General features: G+C 37.1%; 1 protein-coding gene across 2 annotated transcripts in view; it reads left to right on the forward strand.

The window, feature by feature from the left end:
- HTR2C (5-hydroxytryptamine receptor 2C) overlaps window positions 1-26,517 on the forward strand; it is a 291,607-nt gene that overhangs the window by 203,604 nt on the left and 61,486 nt on the right. Inside the window, exon 5 of one of the 2 annotated variants that reach the window (XM_058712970.1) lies at window positions 23,874-24,074. In XM_058712970.1, the coding sequence (XP_058568953.1) occupies window positions 23,874-24,074 (201 nt within the window). The remainder of the gene's footprint in view (window positions 1-23,873; window positions 24,075-26,517) is intronic. The other variant, XM_058712971.1, reaches the window with a different exon arrangement.

Consider the following 26,517-nt stretch of genomic DNA (forward strand, 5'->3'; position numbering starts at 1 on the left):
AGGTGTTATATCCAGAGGGAGTACAATGGGTTCCAATCAGGAGGAGAATTGATTGCTACACTGCCTTTGACAATTCGGGTGATGTATCTGGCTCCTGGCTAGCAAGGCATACTTCACTTAGATTTGTCTAATTGTATGGGTTAGTTCCTACCAAGCTAAGCATTGACTCACTGATGGAATTATTCAAGTTTGAGGACAACTATAACCACTCCGACAAGTTCTTTTTTCTTAAAGACAAAGGTTTTTTTTTTTTTTTCATTAAAAAAAAAAATCTTTACTTATGTTTGAGAGACAGAGTGCAAGCAGGGGAGGAACAGAGAGAGGGAGACACGGAATCTGAAGCAGGCGCCAGGCTCCGAGCTGTCGGCACAGAGCCCGACGCGGGGCTCGAACTCGAGGACCGTGAGATCACGGCCTGAGCCGAAGTCGGACGCTTAAGCGACTGAGCTGCCCAGGCGCCCCCACTTTGACAAGTTCTAGCTGTATGAAGCACTTTGTCAGGAACTCTGATTGAATGTGTGTGTGTATGTAATATATATTTATTCAAATGAATTATCATAATTTTAAAAGACTACCACAGTTTTCCTTAAATTAGGAGACATTTTCCAAGCCACAGTCTTTGATGGAAGAAGTAAATGAGGTAAAAGAGTAACAAAGAACTCCCTCTATTCCAGAGAGGGCCATTTAAAAAGAAACTTTTTGCACTATGTTCTTAAAAGACCTGCCTACTAAGTTATTTTAAGTTGAGGCATTCAAATTTTGGAATTAACCATGGGGATTTTGCAATAGAATTTTGGGAGCTCTCTACTGAATACTTAGCACTGACTAGGATATATTCACATGCGATTTTAGCTGCATGAAGTTCCACATACAGGATAATGAGCTTTTTGATCCACCTTTTATTTGAGCAAATAGGGATCTCTATGAAAGCTGACTTCAAAGTCCGATTTAATGATACTATTGGACACAGTGATGGGAAACCACGGAGTGAGATCAGGAGCTTTTACACGGAGCTTCTGTGCTATTTCCTTGACACCTGCCATTAGAAATACGAGCCAATTAAATATAAAAAACAATGGCAAAAAAAAAAAAAAAAAGACAATGGCAGTTATCTTAGAATGTGGCCTAAAGCTTCACAACTCCACTTTTTTCCCTCAGAAACACATTTGAGTATTTCCCAAGAGCCAAACTAATTGTGAGAAACCCAAGCTGTTATGCAGCACATGACGAAAATCAGAGCATTTCACCGTGAAGGTGTCTACTCGCTTCAAGTTTTGCGCAGGATGAGGCCTTTAGCCTCACACTTTCTGGTCTTATTTTACTGCCCACTAGGCTTAGGTTCTTTTCATCCACAAATTTGAAAAAAAAAAAATGTTATCATCCCTCTTTTTCATTCCTCAAGAAAAAGATCAATCAAACCACTTAAATCTTGTGCGTTCGTTTGTCTTTCCAAACATTAAATGGAGCACCTGGGGGCACCCGAGTGGCTCGGTCGGCTAAGCCTCCAACTCTGGATTTTGGCTCAGTTAGTGATCTCCCAGTTGGTGGGATCGGGCCCCCGCATCAGGATCTGTGCTGAAGGCATGGAGCCTGCTTAGGATCCTCTCTCTCTCCCTCTCTCTGCACCACCCCCCGCCCCGCACTCTCTCTCTTTCTCAAAAGAAATAAAAAGCAGTTTAAAAATCTTTTTTTTTAAATTTTTTTTAACGTTTATTTATTTATTATTTTTAAAAAAAAATTTTTTTTTTAACATTTATTTATTTTTGAGACAGAGAGAGACAGAGTGTGAACAGGGGAGGGGCAGAGAGAGAGGGAGCCACAGAATCAGAAGTAGGCTCCAGGCTCTGAGCCATCGGCCCAGAGCCCGACGCAGGGCTCGAACTCACAGACCGTGAGATCGTGACCTGAGCTGAAGTCGGAGGCTCAACCGACTGAGCCACCCAGGCGCCCTTTTTTTTTTTTTTTAAATTTTTTTTTTTAATTTAAATTTTTTTATTTTTGAGACAGAGAGAGACAGAGCGTGAATGGGGGAGGGGCAGAGAGAGAGGGAGACACAGAATCGGAAAAAATCTTAAATGGAGCACCTAAAGTGTGCCGGGTTCTCTGTTTAGTAAACATACTCTTTTGCCTGTAGGAACTGTAATGGAGGAAAGTGACACAGTCGTTGATCATTTTAATCCAACGTGGCATAATTGCAAAGTTAGATCTAGGCCAGGGTTTCTTATGAACACAAAGGGAACGGAGTTAATGGAGGAGGAAGTGTTCTAGGAATGGCTCCAGGAAGGTGCAAGGCTAAACTAGCAATTAAATACATGTTGCTGTTCCACCACTGAAACCTCTGACTCTTGATTTTGGCCCGGGTCGTGATTTCATGGTCGTGAGATCAAGCCTCTACTCGGGCTCCACGCTGAGTGTTGAGCCTGCTTAAGATTCTCTCTCCCCCACTAGCTAGCTCTCTCCCCCCTGCTAGCTCTCTCTAAGGAAAAAAAAAAAAAGAAAAGTGGACTCTCAATCTAAGAATAATATGGTTCTGTTTCATATAACGTAGAGACGAAAAAGAATGAAAATCATTAAGAAATAGTCCCTTCTAAAATGACATAATGTTCAAATTGTAGATAATTACTCTGTTTTTATAAACTTTTGCAGTAGCCAAAAGACATTAAAGCGATCCCAAAAAATGAAATAAAAATTTAGAACACTTTGGCTTTAGGAGATGCATAAGCTTCCGTAATCTCCTTTTTAGTAGGAGGAAAGCTGAAAGTTTTGGACTTTTTAAACACTTGCTTACCCCAAAAGCCTATAGGATGCTGATCCATTTTAAGTGGTCTCAAAGGACAAGTAGTCTAGGCTTTTGTCCAACAGTGTTCAAAGCCTGCAACTGGTATTTCCAGGGACTTGCTGCAGTAACATAAATTTCTCGCAGAAAGTAATTCAAAAAGCTATCAAAGTCCTTGGTCTCGTGTCTGCTCCCCCTACATTTTTACCCCAGGCAAACACATCCATCCACTTTCTTATTTTCAACTGCCATCTACTAATGACATCCAGCTCTAAAATCCAGGCTGCAAGCTTTTCCTACACTTTAAACCCTTGATCTTCAGATTTTATGACTGTTTTCATCCCAGGAGGCATGCTTTTCTGTTTGTGAAAAAGCTATGCCAAAGAAAAGAGAAGTCAATCAGCATCCAGGGGACAAAGTAGGAATATGGTCAAATAGTTCATTTCATCTAAAGGAAAGAGGCAGGATAAGAATTGGATTCATCAGAGGTACCCGTGGGTTAAATGAGGCTCTACCCTGTTGTGTTTCTCCTGCTGTGTCCCAAGGAGTGCCACAATGCTCCATTTTACGTCCTAGTCACTTCTTCTTGCCTTTTATTCTTTTGTCCTCTGCCTGCCTGGTTCTCAGACTTTTGGCATGTGATCCATGTGGTCTTCAAACTGTAGACATACAGCCTCATTCCCAGGTTAGCCTTTGTTGCCTCCCTGCCCACGGCAAGCCTTTCATCACATAAAAAAAAACAAAAACAAAAACAAAAACAAAAACAAACCTAGAAAAGTTTCTAGACCTCGCCCCAAAAGGATTATATGATGGTGGTCCAGCTAAAATTTCTAGTTTCTGATTTTAAAACTTATTTATAGAAATATTTTACAGTGTATTATAGAGAATACTAAGTCGTGAAATAGACCACATGTGGCATAGTGGGCCAAAAAAGCTGCTTATGTGGAGAGAATGGCTATGTGTGTTCCTGGAAGCCTTGGAATTCCTGAAAGTCTGAGTAGGTCTCTGACTCAGTGTGAGTTGAGGGACCCCGCGAAAGTTGTTTTGCCCTCCCCCACTACTCAAAATATTTCCCCATCACTTGCCATTCCCCACAATTCAAATAATAAGAGTTTAATTTTAATTCAAAATGCCTAATTAAAATATAGATGCTGGGGCGCCCGGGTGGCTCAGTCGGTTAAGCATCTGACTCTAGATTTCGGCTCAGGTCACCATCTCACAGTTCATGAGTCCAAGCCCTGCATTGGGCTCTGGGCTGGCAGCATGGAGCCTGCTTGGGAAATTCTCTCTCTCTCTCTCTCTCTCTCTCTCTCTCTCTCTCCCCCTCCTTCTGCCCTTCCCAGCTCTTTCTCTCTTTCAAAAGTAAATACACTTTTCAAAATAATAATAAAATAAAATATAGATGTTATGAATGAAACAGTTTAAAAGTAAAGTGCCCAAATACCAATTTTGCCTTTTGTAATTTCCCCCAGACACCCTCTTCATGTTTTTTGAAAGTTTAACATGCTGATGTTTCTAGAATGCTTTAAAGTCTTCGGGTAACAAAAGAGATGTAAACAGGACAATGACAAGGGTAATATAATGAACTGTTCTGAGGACATATAGAGGGGCCCATGGGTGGCTCCGTTAAGCATCCGACTTTGGCTCGGGTCATGATCTCATGGCTCGTGGGTTCGAGCCCCGTGTCAGGCTCTGGGCTGACAGCTCAGAGCCTGGAGCCTGCTTTGGATTTTGTGTCTCCCTCTCTCTCTCCCCCTCCCCCACTCTCTCTCTCTCTCTCTCTCTCAAAAATAAACATTAAAAAAAAGAACATAATGGAACACTCATATCACAAAACATATAGAGCGCTCATAATATCCGGGAAACCCTTACACACTTCTTTACCGTCATGTGGCATTTCTCCTCCCTTTAATCATGGCAGTATCTGCCTTAAGGAAAAGTCAAGGGCCCTGGTAATATGTTCTCATTCGCAAGCACTCATGACGGAGATTTAATTCACTGAGAAATATATTAGCATATTAAATCTGCAGTTCACCTAGCAAGGCTAAATGTTTTGTTTCAGTATATTTCTAAATGCATAGTCTGAGTAGAAGGTAGGAGAGGAGTTATTACAGGAAGCTTCTTCATGGAAAAGTTTTTGCTTCCTGGCAAGTTGTTTCCAGCATGCGCCTTCATTAGTCATCCATTAACAATACCAGTTCATGATCCAAACATTCAAGGTTCTTTGTGGTCACTCATTTCTTCCTACTGTTAATGACTTTTACCATCTACTTCGTGCAACCATGAATTTTAGTCCTACTATCTTCTCTCCGTCTCTTACTATTCCGGGAATGGTTATTTACTCACTTAAATTGATTTCTATAGTAAGGAAACATTATCTAGAGTGGTAGCTACCCCCAAGGGTCTGTGACTCCTTCCTTGGTTACCCCAATTTCCCCCCATCCCATACATGGTTTATACAGTTAACAAAACTACATTATGAAAACAAGGCTATATTCTATGAAGACTCTCTAGTAACATGGACAAATCCAGAATATGTTTAAAGAGAATGAGGAAAATACCATCTTGTTAGGCTCAAATAACTGGTTAGTGAATTGAAGTAGCTGATACTAACTTCCAATCTTCCCAAGTGATACCATTTTATAAATTAATTATTATGGCAGATAGTGGATATTTGGTTAAATATACGTAAAAGTACCAACTAGCATGAAAAGTATTTGGATATTTTTACCAGACACAACGTACTTTAATATTTAAGTTTGTGATGCATCTTTTGAAATATACTACAGATTTATGAAGTGAAAAAAGACTTCAGAGCTTCATTTCGTTACATTAGTTGCATTCACAAAATGGCATCCCGCCCCACAGATGAAAATCTCTAGACGAGCGAAAAACGCTATCCCCATCTTAGAGCCTGGTGTGGCAGATTGACCCAAAATTCCAAGTCTAAGATACCAAACAACAGTTCAAACAGAGTATCCGGACAGTTTGAGGCAACTGTTGGTGATGTCATGTTAGGTGCTTTCGATAGGCTCGAGACTCGCTCTCGATAGGAGATACAACACAGGAGAAGATTTTGATGCAGAGGAGTCTAGAACTGCAATGAGATACGGAAGACCAAAAGCAGATATCCTGCTTCCAAACAGAATGACAAATTATGTCTCTAGTCAATCACATATTTTCCTTCTGCCGCAAGGATGCCGGAAAATCGAGGTTCCAGGAACGTATGCAGTGAGAGTAGCTGGTCAGCAGCCTGGCACAGAGGGCAAGAGGTGGCTGGGAGGTGCTCCGAAGGCACGAATGGGTCTATTTCTCACTGCTCCAGGGTCTGAGTGGGGCCGAGTAAGTCAGTAACCTGGGGAATTGTGACATCACAGAACACGTACAGACTCACATCTCTGTTACTAACCAGGTTATGTGAAACATTACAGAGCACTGAGGCCGGCTGTCATATTGAGAAGTTTATAAGAGAAAGATAAAGAGAGATAAAGAGAAAATTATGGTAAAATGTATATGCCAGGATAGAGATACATATACTGAGGGCACTACAGGAAGATATAAGGAATAATTAACTCCATATGTGCAGTTTTAGGAAGGGCTTCCCAGATGAATGAAGTACTGTCTCAGGAGTCTAAAGAAGGGATATTTTACAGGTGATGATCTCACGGTTCGTGGGTTCGAGCCCTGCATCAGGCTCCGTGCTGACAGCTGTGTCTGCTTTAGATTCTGGGTCTCCCACTCTCTCTGACCCTCCCCTGCTTGCATTCTGTCTCTGTCTCTCAAAAAATAATTCATTATTAATTTTTTTTTAAAAAAAGCAGAAATCAGATCACAGAGTAACCCAATCCCTCATGACATGGTTATGATCTCATTACTCAAGTTCATTTACATTTAAAATAATAATTACAGCTACAGAAGGATTTATTTCCATTATTTGTTATTTGTTTTTAAATGATACATACCGTTTCCCCATACATTTTTCTGTTATTCACTTTATTTGTGATTAATTGATTTTTATAGGGTAACTTTTGATTTTTTCTTATTTCTTTTTCTGTACATTAGTTTAGTTTTTTTTTTTTTTAACTTGGGAATTAAAATGATAACCTTAACATTCTAACAACCAAGTTTTAATTAATACCAACTTAGTTTCAGTAGTATGCATTTTGCTCTTTTGTATCTCTTTCTGTCTTTGTTATTGTCACAGATTACATCTTTACACATTGTGTGGCTGTTAACGTACATTTATAACTATTTTTTTTACGTATTTGCTTTTTATAAAAAGATAATAAACCAAAGGAGTAATCCCAAAGCTAGAAAAGAAATAACAAGGTAAGTGGTCTCATTAAATTAATATATATGAAAAGATGAAGGACCGTAGAAAAGTTTAAAAGTTACCACAGTTCATTTCATAAAACAATATACTGTCAATATCAAAACCTACAAAACGCTGAAAAAATGAGACTAGAGACAAATAGCATTCGTTGATACAGATTCAAAGTTACACATAAAATATTAACAAATCGAATACAGCAAAGTGTCAAAGCAATAATACATCATGGAAGTTAAGCAACATTAGCTGTTTACCGAATTCCTACAGACTTACGTTCTTAATGCTTGTAATCATCTTAGGGATTTTCCTGTGAAATTGTATAACCCCAAACTGTACCTCATGTGCACCTAACCAGCGTTCAGAATTGGCAGGACAACAGACATCGTATATAATTAATTAGCAGAAAGTGAAAATGTGACTTGAGTACCAGTAAGAATATATAGTAATATTAAGTAAGCAACATCTGTAATGTTATGCAGTTATTAATAGAATGACAGATCATAACAAAACATAAATTCTCCTGATCCAAACTAGAGCCCTGCATTGTTCCCCCTGGCTGAAAGAAAATCTGGGTTCGTCTATCAAGTTCCACGGAGCAAATTACACAATAAATGGCATTCTGCGTTGTTAGCAATTCTGTCCCTCCCTAAAATAAAGCTTTACTCCTCCTTGGCAGGTTTTCCAGAAAATGTTAACTGGAAGAGGGCCTTCTCTGTGAGACTTTTAGTTCTGTCCGCTTCTACTCGACACTGCTTTAGTTTGATTTGGCCATAAAGTCATCCTACTTCCTTTCAAAATCGATGTATTATATTTAGAAGGACCAAAGGGATGTTTGGATGATGTCTTGAAAAATATAATGCTACTTCAGGCCAGAAAGCACAGCTCTCTCCTTGATATTTTCCCTCAACTCCGTGCGAAAGCTAGAAGAATACCTTTTGGTTTGCTAGAGACCAGTTTTCAAGTTTCGTATCAGTCCCGCAATAGCAAACAAAAAGAAATGTAAGACCCTCCCGGAAATTAATAAGGAGTGCTGGACGCATGGCAGAATTTTAAAATGCCTATACAAACTACAATGGTGGGACTAGAATTCAAAGCAATACTAAAATTCAACCAAAGTTTCCTCTCCTCAGTTAGAACGGGGAAATGGGAAAAGGAAATCTTGACTCATCCCCCGTCATGGTTTCTAACTCATTAGGAGGACAAGGGAAATTGGAGGATGAGAAAATCTGTATCAACTTTAAAAATTGGCAGTGTAGGACACTGTATAGTTGGAGTTATTGCCAAACAATGTAGCAGCACACGATTTTTTTTTTAAGCGCAACCTTTCTGGAAATCCAAGCACCACATGCTTCGTATTGCTATTGCTATTCTTTTCATTTGTCAAGAGTGAAGAACTGCTCTACCTCTATAGTCAACTTCCTACTTCTCAATTCAGTAGTCCTCCTCGTCTGTGGTTTTGTTTTCAGTTACCCCTCCTTCCCCACCATCAATCACAGGCCGGAAGCGGATGGTCCTTCCTTCTGACGCTGCATCACAAGCCTAACGTCATTCCCCTCCCTTCATCTCCTCACCCAGGCATTTTATCATCACACATCATCACAAGAAGGGTGAGTGCAGTACAATAAGATATTTTGAGAGACAGAGACCACATTTACAAACCTTTTATTATGGTATGTTGTTCTGTTGTTCTATTTTATTATCAGTTATGGTGGAGCATCTCTTAAAACGCCCAATTTGTAAGTTAGACTTTATGATGGGTATGTAAGTACAGGAAAAACATAGTATATACAGGGCTCAGTACTATCCACAGCTTCAGGCATCCACTGGTGGTCTTAGAATGTATCGCCTGTGGGTAAGTGGGGCTCATTGTATAAAGTTCTTCCTTCCAGCTCTTTAACTCCCTCATACACAAATATCATGTTCTGCGACATCATTATCATTCTGACCTCCTTGATGTTTTGCCCAAATCACTTACTGCTTCCAAACTTCACTTTCTTCCCTCCCCAGCCTTTTCTGAGAAGCCTTATCTCATAAACCTGGGGAGAGTTAAGTATACGACACTCAGTATTTCCAGAACATCATGTGCACTAACCTGTGATAGTACTTAACTCATTGCACTTAAATTTGTGTTTACATGTTATTCTCTTCATGATACAGTGAACTCCTAGTTACTAATATAGAAAAATTTTAGGGGCACCTGGGTGGCTCGGTCAATTAAGGGTCCAACTTCGGCTCAGGTCATGATCACGTGGTTCACGAGTTGGAGCCCCACACCGGGCTCTGTACTGACAACTCAGAGCCTGGAGCCCGATTCACATTTTGTGTCTCCCCCTCTCTCTGCCCCTCCTCTGCTCATGCTCTCTCTCTGTCTCTCAAAAATGAATAAACATTAAAAACATTTTTAATAAAAAATAAAATAAAAATTTTAAATGAAATACAATATAAATTGAATAAGCAGGGTGGAATCATGGTTTTGAGGTGTACATTAAGTCCAAATTATCAAAAGTATCACCTTGAGCATTAATATCACCAAACCTCAGGGGTTTTAGTTTCAATCTGTAACTACATATAATGTGGAGGTTTTTTGGTGTTTTTGTTTTTGTGTGTGAGAGAGAGAGAGAGATCGAGGGAGGAACAGAGGGAGAGAGAGAGAGAAAGAAAGAGACAGAATCTCAAGCAGACTCCATGCCCATCGTGAAGTATGACCCAGGGCTGATCTCACAACCATGAGATCATGACCGGAGAGGAAATCAAGAGTTCGACGTTTAACAGACTGAGCCACCCAGGAGCCCCTATAATGCTATTTTGAGGCATCAATGATTATAATCCATGTAAAGTTTCCTAGAAAAAAGTATACTTAACTAATGCTAGTTTCTTTTTTTCTAATGAATGCAAGGGTTTTCACTGTATTATAAAATGTATAAATATGGTATTACAGTAGGGTAAACACAATACACTATAGGTCATCCAGGAAGAGGCTGAAAATCATTTATTTATTTATTTATTTATTTATTTATTTATTTTTAATTTTTTTTTTAACGTTTATTTATTTTTGAGACAGAGAGAGACAGAGTGTGAACAGGGGAGGGGCAGAGAGAGAGGGAGACACAGAATCTGAAACAGGCTCCAGGCTCTGGGCTGTCAGCACAGAGCCTGATGCGGGGCTCGAACTCACGGACCGTGAGATCATGACCTGAGCCGAAGTCGGACGCTTAACCGACTGAGCCACCCAGGTGCCCCAAGGCTGAAAATCATTTAAATAAACTTCAGCGCATATCCCTAATAAACACTTCCAAAGACAGCAATAGAACAACTATTTTTTTTAACATATTCTAAGCCAACAGTCAGTACAATGATAATGTGTGGTTGTAGGAGTGAACAGATAGAAACAAAAGAGAAAAAAAGTACAGCAATGGACCTTACTATTTATGAGAAATGAGGGGTCAAAATCAAAGATAAAAGAAAACATGTTCAATTTGGAAACTCACCTCTCTTCACACTCGAAAGGAAATGCCAGGAAGATTAAAAGTCGACTCTTTAAACCCAGCCAAAGAAAAACAAGAAGAAACGAATAGGATTATTTATTCAACCATTGGCTATTTACCTAACATCTGAGATGAGAAAGCCATAGATTGACTCCAACAAGAACACTGACAGGTTTGGCTACATAGAAATATATAACTTGACCATGGCAACATTTTTAAATAATGTAAAACAGGGTGCCTGGGTGGCTCAGTCGGTTAAGCGGCCGACTTCGACTCAAGTCATGATCTTGTGGTCCGTGAGTTCGAGCCCTGTGTCGGGCTCTGTGCAGACAGCTCAGAGCCTGGAGGCTGTTTCAGATTCTGTGTCTCCCTCTCTCTGACCCTCCCCTGTTCATGCTCTGTCTCTCCCTGTCTCAAAAATAAATAAAACGTTAAAAAAAATTTTTTTAAATAATGTAAAATAAACTGGGATAACATAATTGCAGTGAAATCTAAACATAAAAACTTCCAAGAGAACTAAATGACTGGCATAAAATATTTGAGACAATTATTAATGTTAAAATACTACATTATACGATGCGCCTATAGGTTTATTTAGAACAATGTATATAATGCACCCTTTAGGTACTGGGAAATAAATCCGAGCATGATATTTCCATATTCTCATTCATACTTCTATTCAAAACCCCCATGTCCATTCCCTGTACTAATAATATGGTCTCAGTGTGCAAAATTCCTAAATTCTACAATTTAGAATTTGTAGAATTTTAACAAATTTGTAGAATTGTAGGAATTTTCTACAATTCCTAAATTCTGTGATATTATGAAATTTGAATATGTATTTTTTTAACACAAGAATTGCACTGTGGACATCCACAAAAATGGTGGCCTGGGGACTTCCAAAATGCTCTTTTAGTTAAAAGCAACAAGAAAAATTACAAAAATAGTCAGAATCAGGACTCTGGACATTAACTAAAAGCTTGCAGCAATTGGAGAGTGTTGATTCCAGAAAAATGACTGAATCTTGGTAAGAACAGTAATCTCTGTGTCATGTTAACTTGTCCCGGTCTCATTCCCTCTCTCACGATTCAGGGGAACCTTGAACACCAACAGTCTACAATCATGGTGCAAATCATGGTGCGAAACAGCCACCTGACAGCTACCAAAGGGGAACAGAACAGGGTTGGCGCTCCTCCAGACCCTCGTTTCCAGAGAACTGTCATTATTTGACTTCTCTGGTAGTTCCCTGGAAGAATGAAATCCAATCCTTCAAAAACTCTTCCAAAAGATAAAACGAGAGGACTTCTTCCCATGTCTTTTTAAGGAGCCTGATCTTATCTTGATGCCGAAACCAGACAAAGACATCACGAGAAAAATTAAAACTACAGATCAGTATCCCTTCTGAATATAGATGTAAACATCCTTAACAAGATCCAGCAAACTGAATCTAGCAATATATTAAAAGGGTGGAACACCACGAAAATGGATACTGTCCAAGAAAAGCAAAGTTGGCTCCACATTTGAAACTCAATCAATATAATACCCCTTATTAATAGAATAAAGGGGAAAAAACTACCTGATTACCTCAATAGACACCAATAAGCCTTTGAAAAATCCAAACCCCTTTCGTGATTAAAAAAAAAAAACAAAACAAAAAAAAAAACAAGCAACAAACTGAAATAGAAAATAACTTGCTCAACCTAATTGAGAACTTTGTGTAAAGCGAAGCTTTGTGTGTTGGGAAGGACACACATATACGAGCTTGTTGTGTTTATTTGAATGAGAGACCTTTGATCCCTATTGAAAACAGAAGATCTCATTACCTAATGAAATTAATCTTTAAATGCTCAAGTTAAGCATGAAATTTTCTTTGTGGCTTGGGTGAAATGATGCTTAAGTTCCTTTCGTTTTTGGATAATAACGTTCCCCAAGAAATCTAATGACTTTCCCTACCTAATCGATATGCTCATCTCCCACAGCTAAAGCAGAAATCTTTTGGGGTGCCTTGATTCTTTTTTCAGTTCCCAACCTCACCCTAATATGTATAGAACTTGCTCCATCCAAGCAAAAGCCTTGGAGATAATACTGAATCATCTCCATTAATCCTTAACGACATCTCGGTTTCACCCTGCCTAACCCTCAGAAGTCAAGTGTCGGCTAACTACAGTTCATGTGCCAGATCCTGCTGGCTACCGATTTTGATAAGTAAAGTTTTATTGGAATACAGTCACATTCATTCTTTTAAGGATTGCCTATGACTGCTTTTACCCTACAACAGTAGAGTTGAGTAGTTGTGAAGACTAAAATATATAGTATTTGGCCTTTTGCCGAAAATGTTTGCCATTCTCTGGTGTAAGATGCAGTTCAAAAATCCCAAGTTTTTGTCCCTTGGCTTTTTTGGTTTTGTTTTGTTTTGTTTTGCCTTTGGCTTTCCTCTCTTTTATCTGCTGCACATGAAAAAAAAAAAATGCCCCTCTACGCTGTGTGTGCTTTCCTTTTGCCCAAAGTACTTATTTAATTGGTTTTCTACCACATAATACTTCTCACTCTGTATAAAACCATGAGGGGCTCCTGGGTGGCTCAGTTGGTTGAGTGTCCGACTCCGGCTCAGGTCGTGATCTCATGGTTTGTGGGTTCAAGCCCCACGTCGGGCTGTTGTGCTGACAGCTCAGAGCCTGGAGCCTGCTTCGGATTCTGTGTCTCCCTCTTTCTCTGCCCCTCCCCTGATCGTGCTCTCTCTCTCTCTCTCTCTCAAAAATAAATTAAATTAAAATAAAATAAATCATGAGAACAAGTATGACATTTGCCTTCTGAGTCATTATCTCTATCTGCCTAGGATGTATGAAGACTGAATATTTATCAAATACATAAATTAACAACACATAATTAAAATGTTCTAAGTTTCTTTGGAACAAGGAAAAGAACAATTTCATAAATTAATAAAAGACACCAGTTCTCCTAAAACCCATTTCAGTATTTTTCTACCATTTCTACCACACTAAGAGTTCATACTGACAAGGTGAATAATGTACTAGAAAGTTTTTCAATTTCAAGGTCCTGAAAAGGACAGTTCTGTTATACAATTTAGTAGTTACTTCAATACTTGGCTCCTAAAACACATCATCACTGGTTTCATGGTTTTTAAAGCAAATTTGTGGAAGTTTTAGGAAAATATTTTTTAAATTTTTTGTAAATGTTTATTTATTTATTTTGAGAGAGAGAGAGAGAGAGAGAGAGAGAGCAGGGAGGGACAGAGAGAGAAGGAGAGAGAGAATCCCAAGCAGGCACCACGCTGTCAGCCCAGAGCCCAACATGGGGCTCTATCTTGCAAAACTTGAGATCATGACCTGAGCCAAAATCAAGAGGCAGTCACTTAACTAAGCCAACCAGGTGCCCCTAGGAAAATACTTTTTAAATGGCAATAATTATAAACCACAATGTACGTATTAAAATATATACAGTATAATGTGTTTTTATCTATGAAATTATATGTCAATATTACTTTCCAGTCCCTGGTAGAAGCTTTAGAAGTTTAGAGTTTCTGTTTTGGTAATTAAAATTTCACAGTCGCTTTTAATCCACTCATTATTGTCCAGACTGAACTGCTTAAATAGAGAATAAATAAAAAGCATAAAGCATTAGAAAAACTTAGGATGTGAGGATGTTTGAAAATTGAGTATATGGAAAGTAGTGATAAATATTAGTTTCAGCTGACAATGTAAAAGAAAAGAGATGATGAAGGCATTCAAGGTCAGATACCTGGAGTTCGCGTGGAGATGTATTTCCGAGCCTTGGGTGATTGCTGCAAGGAGTCAAAAGGATCAATAATTAGGGAAGGCAAATGCAAGTATAGGTTCAGTTTACAAGTTCACTAACAGCAGTTACTAAGGTGATCTGACTGGTTATAGCTGGTAACTCTTTGACCTAGCTCTACTCTGAGTTATAAAAAAGCATGATTGCTACTTGATGCTGGTATTTGATGCATATTGTTGACCCTAGTGTCCGTAGCTATTAATTTGGACTTGAGTAGATTGGTTGGCAAATATTAATATATAAATTTAAGATAAAAGTAACTTGATTTTATAGGTTGTATCCTGGATCTTAGCTTAAAATGTATGTAGAAAAAAAGGTATCCCACCAAATCCCATGGTAAATGAATCAACAACCGAAGAAGTTAGAAGCATTAACCTAAAAATTGCTACTGTTCCGGGCACCTGTCTGGCTCACTAAGTAAAGTGTGTGACCCTTGACCTTGGGGTCGTGAATACAAGCCCCACATGGGGTGTAGAGCTTAAAAAAATTTCTAACGATGAATTAGTTCATCAAGAATAAGTTTCTCATTATTTATAATACTAATCTTTAACAAAATGTGGCTTTTAGTGTTTGACTATGTTATTAGAAATTTAAAGGATTAATGTAGAAATATTATTCAAAAGAACATTTTACATTTTACTTTGATCTTTAATGAACATTAAAATGATGGAGGGGTCGTGTCACTTATCATCCAAGTACCTAGGAGAGTTAGTTCATTTTAATCCTGTGAGCATGGTCCAGATTTGAAAATTATGAAGACTAGATCTACTTTAAAAAAATATTGTTTTCTCCTAGTATAAATCACCTTACATCAAAGGACATGGTCAAATTGGCTTCTATATTTTTTCTTTTGAAAATAAAGGACCAGATTAATGGTGTGTTTAATAAAGTGAAGCCAAAACCCAAGCCAGAAAATCTAGAGGCATAGAGGAAAAGCCACAATTATGTCTTTCTCTTCCTCCTGCTACTGAGAAGGGAGAGCCGGGTAGTACAAATAGCAGAAGTCCTCATTAATGTACACTTGGTTAGGCAAAGACCACCAAGAAAATATCATGATTTCTTCCATGTCCTTCTTTCTTTCCCACCACCCACGCTCCATACAATTGTTGAGTCTTCTACTGAAAGAAAATATCAGCAGGGGCGCCCAGGTGGCTCAGTCGGCTAAGTGTCTGACTTCAGCTCAGGTCATGATCTCACGGTTCATGGGCTCAAGCACCATGTCGGGCTCTGTGCTGACAGCTCAGAGCCTGGAACCTGCTTTGGATTCTGTGTCTCTCTCTCCCTCTGCCCCTCCCCCACTTGTGCACATGCGCTCTCTCTCTCTCTCTCTCTCTCTCTTTTTAATGTTAAAAAAAAATTTTTTTTAATATCAGCAGAGATATGGAAATCTTTACCCTATGACTTGAGGTCAGCTTGCAAGGAACAAAATTGTAAATTATATGGAAAACTCCAGGGTCTCTGGAGTGTGGGACTGTCTCAGGGGAACAAACCCGGGGTGTTTTTCAAAAGATTGTATACATCATACTGAACTTTTCAGGTGCCAAGAGAATTTTCCCTTTTTATTTAAGTTGATGGAAAATTATATTGTCAGAATAGGGTGTTAAAGTTCGAATAAGACGTGGGGTATTAGTTACCAGGCTTCTAGATCATTTAGGCTGTTAGTAACCACAGCCAGTTCGTCAGGAACCGAAGATCAGGTTGGAAGAGGCCTTCATGAAATTGTCTGCACAGAGAAGCATCAACAACAACAAGCTCTTCGACAGAAAGTGGAACTTCACGGAGCAGCAGTTAACCTTCACATGGGCGGGGAGGTTGAACATCCTGCATAGTGCTGCCAGGAAATCCCTATTTCATACTAAGGGGGCTGGTTGCATATGTAGGATGTCCCATCTCCCCGCCCACTTCATCGAGACACGCGCCAGAAACCCCGCTGCCTCACCGAAGAACCATAAAATCAACGTGTCAAGGAGATACAGGTGCTGAGCTGTCTCACTAGAAAAGCTCTGTGTATTTAGTAAAGGGTAGGGCGCTGAGTGCTATCGCCTGGGCTCATAAAAGGCAGGAGTTATGGGAGTGGATCTGTAAGCTCGGGGTCAAGGTCAAGTGGTCGTGTAAGCTCAAGGTCACGTTCACAGTAAATTTAAGAAGTATCTCAACGTCACAGGCAAAAGATTTTGGAGCTGTAGTACAGAGAAGATTCAGCAATTCTGAATCAAGTTCAAGTAGGTGGAAACAGTCTAATCAGCAGAAGGATCAAGTTCCAAGGAGGCGGGTGTGATTCTAAGGGAGAAAGGTAGTGGCATGTTTCCGAAAGCATTTATAAGATAATTGATGTCGGATGCAGTATCCGGTCATATCCAGGGAACTCTGTCAAAGGCAAGGTGATAGGAAATAACCAAGAGCAGACCTGAGTTCTCAAAAATAAGGGGTCAAGAATAAAATGGTAAAGCAAAATCCAACCAATCCTACGGGCTGGGGTCTTCTACTTCTGGATTCTATAGGGAGGATATAATCTCAGAATAAAAATAAGTCATTTAAATGGAATAAATACAGCTTTATTTTTAAAACCTACTGTCATACTTATTTCCCCAATTTTCACTACAGGCTGCAGAAAATTTCACCATGGACCTGTAGATGGAAAATACTGATCTATAGGAGCCTTTGCTGGCAGACGGTTCTGTCATGTACCAACTTGAGTGACAGCCTGGAAGCTGTTGAGTTTTTCAGACTTTAAGTTAGAGGCCATGTTAACCAGGCCATCACCGAAGACTCTGAAGTTCCAAAAAGGGGTTATTTGCTATGCATTCAAATCTGGGTTAAGTCTCCCGTCAACCATTCCTGGCTTTGGCACTCTTTAGTCAGTGGCAAATCGGCCAATCTTAGGCTAAGGAAAAGGCTGACTGAAGATCCAAAACATTTGCATCCTTTTTTTTTCCCTCAGCAGCACAGATTCTCTGCTGGGATTCTGAACTCAGGGCATGGTTCAGAAATTTGTGGCTTTATGTCTGAGGACCCAAAATGCCCGTGCAAATCGATGGGTAAACTACTGTTTATAAAATTCCCTTATGTTGTGTGTGGAGGCTGCAGAAATATTCTCTTTCTGCCTTCTAATTTTATTTCTCCCTCAATCTGTCTAGAAGTTTACCAATTGTATTGATCTTTTCAAAACACCAAGATTTCGTTTCATCGGATTTTTTTCTATTATTGTCTTTCCACAATTTCAATGACATCTGCTTTTATGTTTATGACTTCCTTTCTTCTGATACTTTGACTTTAATTTGCCCTTCTTTGTCTAGGACTTCAAAATGGAAATTTAGATCATGGTTTTCAGATTTTCTTCTTTTCTAAAATAAACCATTAATGTTAGAAATTTCCCTCTGAGAACTGCTTTAGCACCATCACACAAATTGTGACCTATTTTTTTTTAAATTTTCATTTAGTTCAAATTATTTTTTCATTGACTTTGAGTCTTCCTCTTTGAAACATGAGTTTTGCAGAACTGTGTTGTTTAATTTCCAAATACTTGGACTTTTTCAAGATAACTTTTTGTTATTGGTTTTTAGGTTAATTGTGTTAAGGTCAGAGAATCTACATTGCATCATATTGATCATTTTAACTTGTTAAGACTTATTTTATGGCTCATCATATGGTCTTTTCTGGTCAATTTGTTATGAGCTCTTGAAAAGAATGTGTATTCTCCTATTGTTGTATAGTGTTTTATAACTGTCAATTTAGTCAAGTTCATTGTTAGTGCTATTCAGTTTTTTTACGTCATTAAATTTTCTGCCTATTTTTGTCAATTACTGAAGAAAGGATGGTGAAATCTCAAAGTATAAATGTGATTATACTTTTGATTTGTTTTTTCTTTTTTATCATTTTTTTGCTTCATGAAATTTGAAGTTCTTTTATTAGGTATATAAATGTTTAGGATTGTTACATACCATTAATGCGTTGACAACTTTATCATTATAAAATGGTTTCTGTTATTCCTAGTAATATTATTTGATCTGAAATTTACTCTGATATTGATATAATAACTCCAGTAGTCCTTTGATTACTGTTTCATTGTGTATCTTTTTCCATCCTTTTACTGTGTATTTATTTATATCATCATATTCAAACTTGTAGGGTTTCTTATAGACATCATATAATTGGGTCCTATTTATTTTTGTTCTTTTTAATCCAACGTGGCTGGTGCCTTAAATTGATACAATTTATACTTTATACCATTTACATTTAGTGTAACTACTGGTTAGTTGGAAATTATGTCTACTATTTTGTTGTTTTCTATTTATCTCTTTTTTATTCCTTTTTTCATATTTCTGAATTATTTTTGGCCTTTATGCATTTTACATTAGTATTCCATTTTTATTGATCTATTGGATTTTGTACTATATTTCTTTGTACAGTTTTTTTTTAGTGATTACTCTCCAGATTAAAATATACATACCTACTGTTTCACAATTCCCCTACAGTTACTATTTTATCATTTCAAGTGAATATAAAAACCTTATAGCTATATAGATCCCTTTATCTTCCCCTCCCCCTTTTTTTATTGTAATATGGGATACGTCTCTATCCATTGAGAACCTCCTCAGACAATGTTATAATTTTTGCTTTTAACAGTCACATATATTCGAAAGACCTAAAATAAGAAAAATACTCTATTATATTTTCCAGATTTCTTCATTCATTATTGAAGTTTTCAAATTTTCTTGTCATCTAATTTTTTCTTTCTGAAGAATGACTTTTAGCACTTTTTAAAGCAAGTCTCCTGGCAATCAGTTCCTTGTTTCCTCTCATATGAAAATGTCTTTATTTCACATTCATTTTTTTGAAGATATTTTTACCGGCTATGGAATTCTGGATTATGATTACATTGCCTTCTGGCCTCCATGATTTCTGATGAAAAATCTGAAGTTGTTCAAGCCATTGCTCCCTACATGGAAAAGAGTCATTTTCCTCAGCTACCTCAGCTGTTTTGCTTTTATCTTTATTTTCACCAGATTATGATGTTTCTAGGCATGATTATCTGAGTTTAATCATTTAGGTTTGGTAGAACCTCTTAAATCTGTAAATGTTTTTTTCATAAATATGGGATGTTTTAGACCATTATTTCTTCAAATATTTTTCCATATCATTTTTTTCCTTTCCTCAGAGTCCAATGGCACAAGCATTACACTATACATATTGTCCCAAAGGTCCCTATTATATTCATTTATTTTCCATTTTTTCTCACTCTTCTAAAGTTTGGATGATTTCTGTTGATCTATATTCAGTTTTAATGACTCTTCATCCATCATCTCCCTTCATCTATTAAGACCATTCAGTGATTTTCTTCTTTTAGGTATTATATGTTGTTTCAACTCTAAACCTTTCATTTGGTGCTTTTTATAAATTCTATTTTTTTTTGAGATGTCCTCTTTCTGTTTATTTCAAGAACATCCACGCTTCCGTCACTGAATATGGTTATGATAGCTACTTTAAGGTCTTTATCTGTAAATTTCTGTCCGGTCCGATTTCTGAACTTAATGTACTTGAAATGTATTTGCTGAATTATTGTCTGTAATATTTGTTATTGGTTTTGAGTAAATTATACAATTTAAGGGGATTGCTTTTATCACAATATAATGAAAATTTTAATTAGGAATAGCTTCCTTATTTTATCAAACTATTCTTCAATATCTATTAAAATATCATAAAATGTTATACAAATGATAATATAAAGTATTATGTTGGCAGATATTTGTGATATTGAATTGCTCTTGCATTCCTGAAATAATTTTTGTCTTTCCATGATGTATTATTGCTTTGACACTTTGCTGTATTCTATTTGTTAATTTTTATTTGTAACTTTGAATCTGTATCAACGAATGCTATTTGTCTCTAGTCTCATTTTTTTCAGTGTTTTGTAGGTTTTGATATTGACACTATATTGTTTTATGAAATGAACTGTGGTAACTTTTAAGCTTTTCTACAGTCCTTCATCTTTTCATATGTGTTAATTTAATGAGATCACTTACCTTCTTATTTCTTTTCTGGCTTTGGGATTACTCCTTTGGTTTATTGTCTTTTTATAAAAAGCAAATACGAAAAAAAATAGTTATAAATGTACATTAACAGCCACACAATGTGTAAAGATGTAATCTGTGACAATAACAAAGACAGAAAGAGATACAAAAGAGCAAAATGCATACTACTGAAACTAAGTTAGTATTAATTAAAACTTGGTTGTTAGAATGTTAAGGTTTTCATTTTAATTCCCAAGTTAAAAAAAAAACTAGACTAATATACAGAAAAAGAAATAAGAAAAAATCAAAAGTTACCCTATAAAAATCAATTAATCACAAATAAAGTGAATAACAGAAAAATTTATGGGGAAATGGTATGTATCGTATAAAAACAAATAACAAATAATGGAAATAAATCCTTCTGTAGCTGTAATTATTTTAAATGTAATTGAACGAAACTGTCTAGTTAAAAGACAAAGATTAGCAGAATTGTTAAAAACATATGATGCCAGAATGGATTTAAAAAAAAGAACCTTTCTTTATATGCTGTCAATAAGAGACTCATTTTAGACTCAAAATCACAAATAGGTTAAAGTAAAAGGATGGAAAAGATATTCCATGTAAACAGTAACCAAAAAAAGGCAAGGTGGTGAGGCACCTGGGTGGCTCGGTCAGTTAAGCGTCTGACTTCGGCTCAGGTCATGATCTCATGGTCCGTGAGTTCGAGCCCCGCGACCGGCTCTGTGCTGACAGCTCAGAGCCTGGAGCCCGTTTCAGATTCTGTGTCTCCCTCTCTCTCTGCCCCTCCCCTGTTCATGCTCTGTCTCTCTCTGTCTCAAAAATAAATAAACGTTAAAAAAAAAAAAGGCAAGGTGGCTATATTAGTATCCAACAAAATAGAACTTAAGACAAAAATTGTTCTGAGAGACAAAGAAGGACATAATATATTGATAAAAAGTTCAAACCATCCAGAAGATATAATAATTACAAATATATATGCACCTAACAACAGATGCAAAAAAATATAGGAAGCAAAACTGACAAAAATTAAGGGAAATAAAGACAGATCTAAAATAACACTTGGAGACGTGAATATCCCATTTTCAATAATGAATAAATAGAACAACTAGACAGAGGATCAATAAGGAAACAGAGGACTTGAACAATGCTATGAAGCAACTAATCCCAACAGGCATATATAGAACACCCCATCCAACAACAGCAGAAACAGCAATTTCTTAAGTGCACAAGGAACATTCTCTGGGATAGATCATGTATCAGGTCTCAAAACAAACATTGACATTTTAAAATATTACTGGGGCACCTGGCTGGCTCAGTCCTTTAAGCATCTGACTTCAGCTCAGGTCATGATCTCATGGTTCATGAGTTCAAGTCCCACACTGGGCTCTCTGTTATCAGCACAGAGCCTGCTTCAGATCCTCTGTCCCCTTCTCTCTCTGTCCCTCCCTGCTCACTCTGTCTCAAAAAATAAATAAACATTTAAAATATTTTTTAATATTACTATTTGAAGTATCTTCTCCAAAATGAAATGAAACTAGAAATCAATAACAGAAGAAAACTGACAAATTCATAAATATGTGCAAATTAAACACCACAGTCACTATTAAATATCCAATGTATCAAAGAAGAAATTACAAATGAAATCGGATCGTAAGGAACTAGAAGAGAATAACAGACTTAACCCAAACTATCAAAAGAAAGAAAATGGTAAATATTAAAATGGAGATAAACAAAATAGAGAAGAGAAAAAAACAAAAACAAGAAATCCAGGATGACATGGCTTCACTGACAAAGTTTACTGAACATTTAAAGAATTAACACCAATTCTTATCAAGCTCCTACAAAATAGAACATTGAGGGAACACTTTGTAACTCATTCTATGAGACCAGCAATATCCAGATATCAAAGCCACATTATGACATTATAAGAAAAGACAAGCATAGTCCCATATTACTTATAAATACAGATGCAAAACTCCTCAACAAAATACTAGCAAACTAAATATAACATCATAGTATACACCATGCTGAAGTGAGATTTATCACGGGAATGCAAAGATAGTTCAACATATAAAAATCATGCATCACATATAGAATTAAGGTCAGACAACCACACGATCATCTCAATTGATGCAAAAAAAAAAAAGCATTTGACAAAATCCATCACTCTTTTATGATAAAAACAGTCAATAAACTAGAAATACAAGGAAACTTCCTTAACATGACAAAGGCATTTATGAAAACCCACAGCTAACATCCTACTTAATAGTGAAAGAATGAAAGATTTTTTTTTTTTTTAAGAGCAGAGAAAAGACAAGACGGCTGCTTTTACTGCTTCCATTCAATACTGTACTGGAAATTCTATATAGAGTAATTGAGCAAGAGAGAAAATAAATGCAATGGAAAATTCGAAAAGCATATCTAACATTATCTCTATTCACAGATGACACAGTCTTATAAATGGAAAATCCTAATGAACCCTCACGCACAAAACTAGATCTAATAAATAAATTCAGCAAAGTTGCAGGATACAAGCTTAACCCATGAAAAGCAGTTACAGTTCTACATACTAGCAATGAACGTGCATGAAGGAAATTAAAAACCGATTCTATTTACAACAGCATCAAAAACATCTCAACCAAGAACATTAGCCATGAAAAGGAATAAAGTATTGATCCATGCTACAAAATGGATGAACCTCAAAAACAGTATGTTAGTGAAGGAAGCCCAGGCACCTGTTGTAGGATTCCATTTATATAAAATATCCTGATTAGCCAAATCCATAGAGACAGAAAGCAGATTAGATTGTTACGGGTGGGGGGAGGGGAGAGTGGAGAGTGACTGCTTAGTGAATAATGGTCTCCTTTTGGAGGGATGAAATGTTTTGGAACTAGAAAGAAGCGATGCTTGTATAATACTGTAAACGTACTCAATGCCACAGGAACGTATACTTTAAAATGATTAACTTTAGACTTTATAAATTTTATCACAATAAAAAATAATGTATGGGGGCGCCTGGGTGGCTCAGTCGGTTAAGCGCCCAACTTCAGCTCAGGTCATGATCTCGTGGCCCGTGAGTTCGAGCCCCACGTCGGGCTCTGTGCTGACAGCTCAGAGCCTGGAGCCTGTTTCGGATTCGGTGTCTCTCTCTCTGCCCCTCCCCGACTCATGCTGTCTGTCTCTCTCTCTTTCTCTCTCTCTCTCCCTCAAAAATAACTACACATTAACAAAATTTAAAAAATAATAATGTATGTAACACTGAAGGCATTGACATAATCACTGTCATCATCATCATTCCTATGGAAAATAATGTTAGCCAAATTCCACTTTACTTTAAAAAGCGTAGCTTATGAGAGGAAAGAAATAGACTAAAATGTAAGACTGTAGACATTTCGATTTGGATAATATGTTTTTGTCTTCTCTCTTTTCTCTTTCAGATTATGTCTGGCCACTACCTAGGTATTTGTGCCCCGTCTGGATTTCTTTGGATGTTTTATTTTCAACAGCGTCCATCATGCACCTCTGTGCTATCTCGCTGGATCGGTATGTAGCAATACGTAATCCTATTGAGCATAGCCGTTTCAATTCGCGGACTAAGGCCATCATGAAGATTGCTATTGTTTGGGCAATTTCTATAGGTAAATAACGTTCTTGGCCATTAGAATTGCAGCGGCTATGCTCAATACTTTCGGATTATGTACTGTGAACAACGAACAGACGTCGACTGGTAACATTTGCGTTTAATCGGGATTCTATTTAAGAATTATTCTTAACCTATTTATCTGATATTTAGGTTAACAATAATGAAAGAAATGTCATGTATGCTACTATGTAAATGTGAACTTTCTATTTATGCCGCTCAAGTATTTTATGCACCCGTATGCCAATGAATTCCGCAACACAGATGCAAAATCTTTTGAGACATTTAAAACGATTTGAAGATGACAGAGATATTTGGTCATCTAAATTTTTAAAATGTAGCATTTAAATCTTGGAAAAGATCAATCTATCACAGAACATTAACCTTAATATTTTTATTCTTTCCTATCTTCTTAAGTGGCAAAATCAATAGTGTCACATGAATCTTCATGAAGGAAACATGTCTAAATTTATGCCATTAATTGACCTAAAATACACTATGTCGCTGTTTTTAAATATCTTCTTAGATTCTGGTTATACAATACAAAAAAAAAAAAAATCCATTGTTTTTTTCTAAGGATTTGGGGGAGGTCGAAGTGAGAGAAATGATCATCTTATGGCTTATGATTGAGATATTCACAGATGCCTTAACAACGCTAATGTTCAAGTCACAAAACTTAACCAATTAGAATGTAAGGGCTTTTGCAATCTTCTTTTTTTACTTCTCCCTTTTGTTTCCCTCCTCTTCCAGTTGGAACTTACATTTAGTGTCTCATTAAATAATTCCTCCTCAAAGTTATGTTTCTATGAAAGATTCTGGTAAAGTTCATAACACAATCAAGACATCCACACGGTCTTCACGGATATCCTCTAAAGATTTTGACTCTGGGTTTATTGATAAAATAAATTTCAGTTTTAAGATCGTTCTATTGCAGGTGAACACACACATGCATACCTTTGGATAAAAAGCAAGAAAACTTCTCCCAGATAAAAAGTGAGTCCGTTTACACAATTTGACCTACATATTCAAGGCCTAGCAGATTTTTACTTCCTCCACTCCAAAGAGCTCATCTAAAAAGATGCCGACTCTTCTGGTGCTTACAAAGGAAATGTACAGCTAAATTAACTGAGAGGATTAGGGGCATCAGCATCTACTGGCACGTGCATAATCTGCAATAATAGTTGTGTTAAAGAGAACAAAAAATATGGGAAAAATACTCTTAGCATTGAGAAGCTAATAAGATAGTGAGAGATCCAGAAAAAGACAGAAATCCAAGAAGAACAACTATGGCTTTTGAGTCACCATTGCCAGTGATGTATTTCCAAACCTGAAGATGTGTTGAGAAGCGAATTTCACCGTCTCACAAGCAAAGAACATCCAAAGCAGGAATACAGAGCAGGCAAGGATCAACCCACCGGAGCTTATTTTTAGGATGCCAAAGGTCTCTACTCTAGAAATAAGGATGGGCCAGGCTTAAATCACCCTTGACATGGGTAACCAATAGAAATCTGAATCCTGAAAAGGGGGTTGATGTTTTCATATTTTTTCATGTTTCTAATTTTTTTTGGTATAGCAAAAAAAAAAAAACAAAAAACATTCTACCCTTCATATGATTTCTTTTAATACTTTTCGGTTCCAGTGACTGGAATACAATGATAAACAGACACATGAAGAGAGAAGGCAACATGAATCGGCTACAACATAATAAAAGATGATACAAACGAACTCACAGACACTCAAGGTAATTACCACACATAGATTTTAAAGAACTATTCGTATTATGCATATGAAAATTACACGCTGAAATGAAATAGTTCAGCAAGAAACTACAAACCATAAACAGGAACATTGAAGATTGGAGAAACAACCGGAAAATCTGGAGCCCAGGCATAACACAAAAACCTAACAACTCAAAGGCAGTTTAGACACAACTAAAAAAAAAGAGCATTACTGAAGGTTGATTGGAAGAAATTGTGATAAATGAAGCAAAAAGAATTGGAAGGATACAAAAGAGAGAAGAAAGACTAAGAATAGACATACAGTACAAAGTGAGAAGAGTTTTACAAGGTGAGAAAAGAATTTTGCAAGGCAGAAAAGCAAGATTTGGAGAAATAATGGCTCTTGGAATTGAAGAAAGAAACTGATTCTCACGCTGAAAGAGCTCAACAGGTCTCAAGAAGAATGAATAAAAAGAAACCAACCTTTAGACCCACCATAACACCATTGCAGGAAAAAAAAGAAGAAAAAAATCAATTTTAAAGACAGAAAAATCAAAAGATCAACTTCAATGGAGCCCTGAGAAGATGGATGAATGCTTTGGCAAGAGCAACAATGAAAGCTAGGTGTCAAAATGACAACGTCGATGAGCTGACAAAAAGTGAATCAGGAAACAAGGACAATGAAAATGGTAACTGTCGAATCACTGTGTTATACACCTGAAA

The sequence above is a fragment of the Neofelis nebulosa genome, chromosome X, assembly GCF_028018385.1.
Source record: "Neofelis nebulosa isolate mNeoNeb1 chromosome X, mNeoNeb1.pri, whole genome shotgun sequence".
Taxonomy (NCBI): Eukaryota; Metazoa; Chordata; class Mammalia; order Carnivora; family Felidae; genus Neofelis; species Neofelis nebulosa.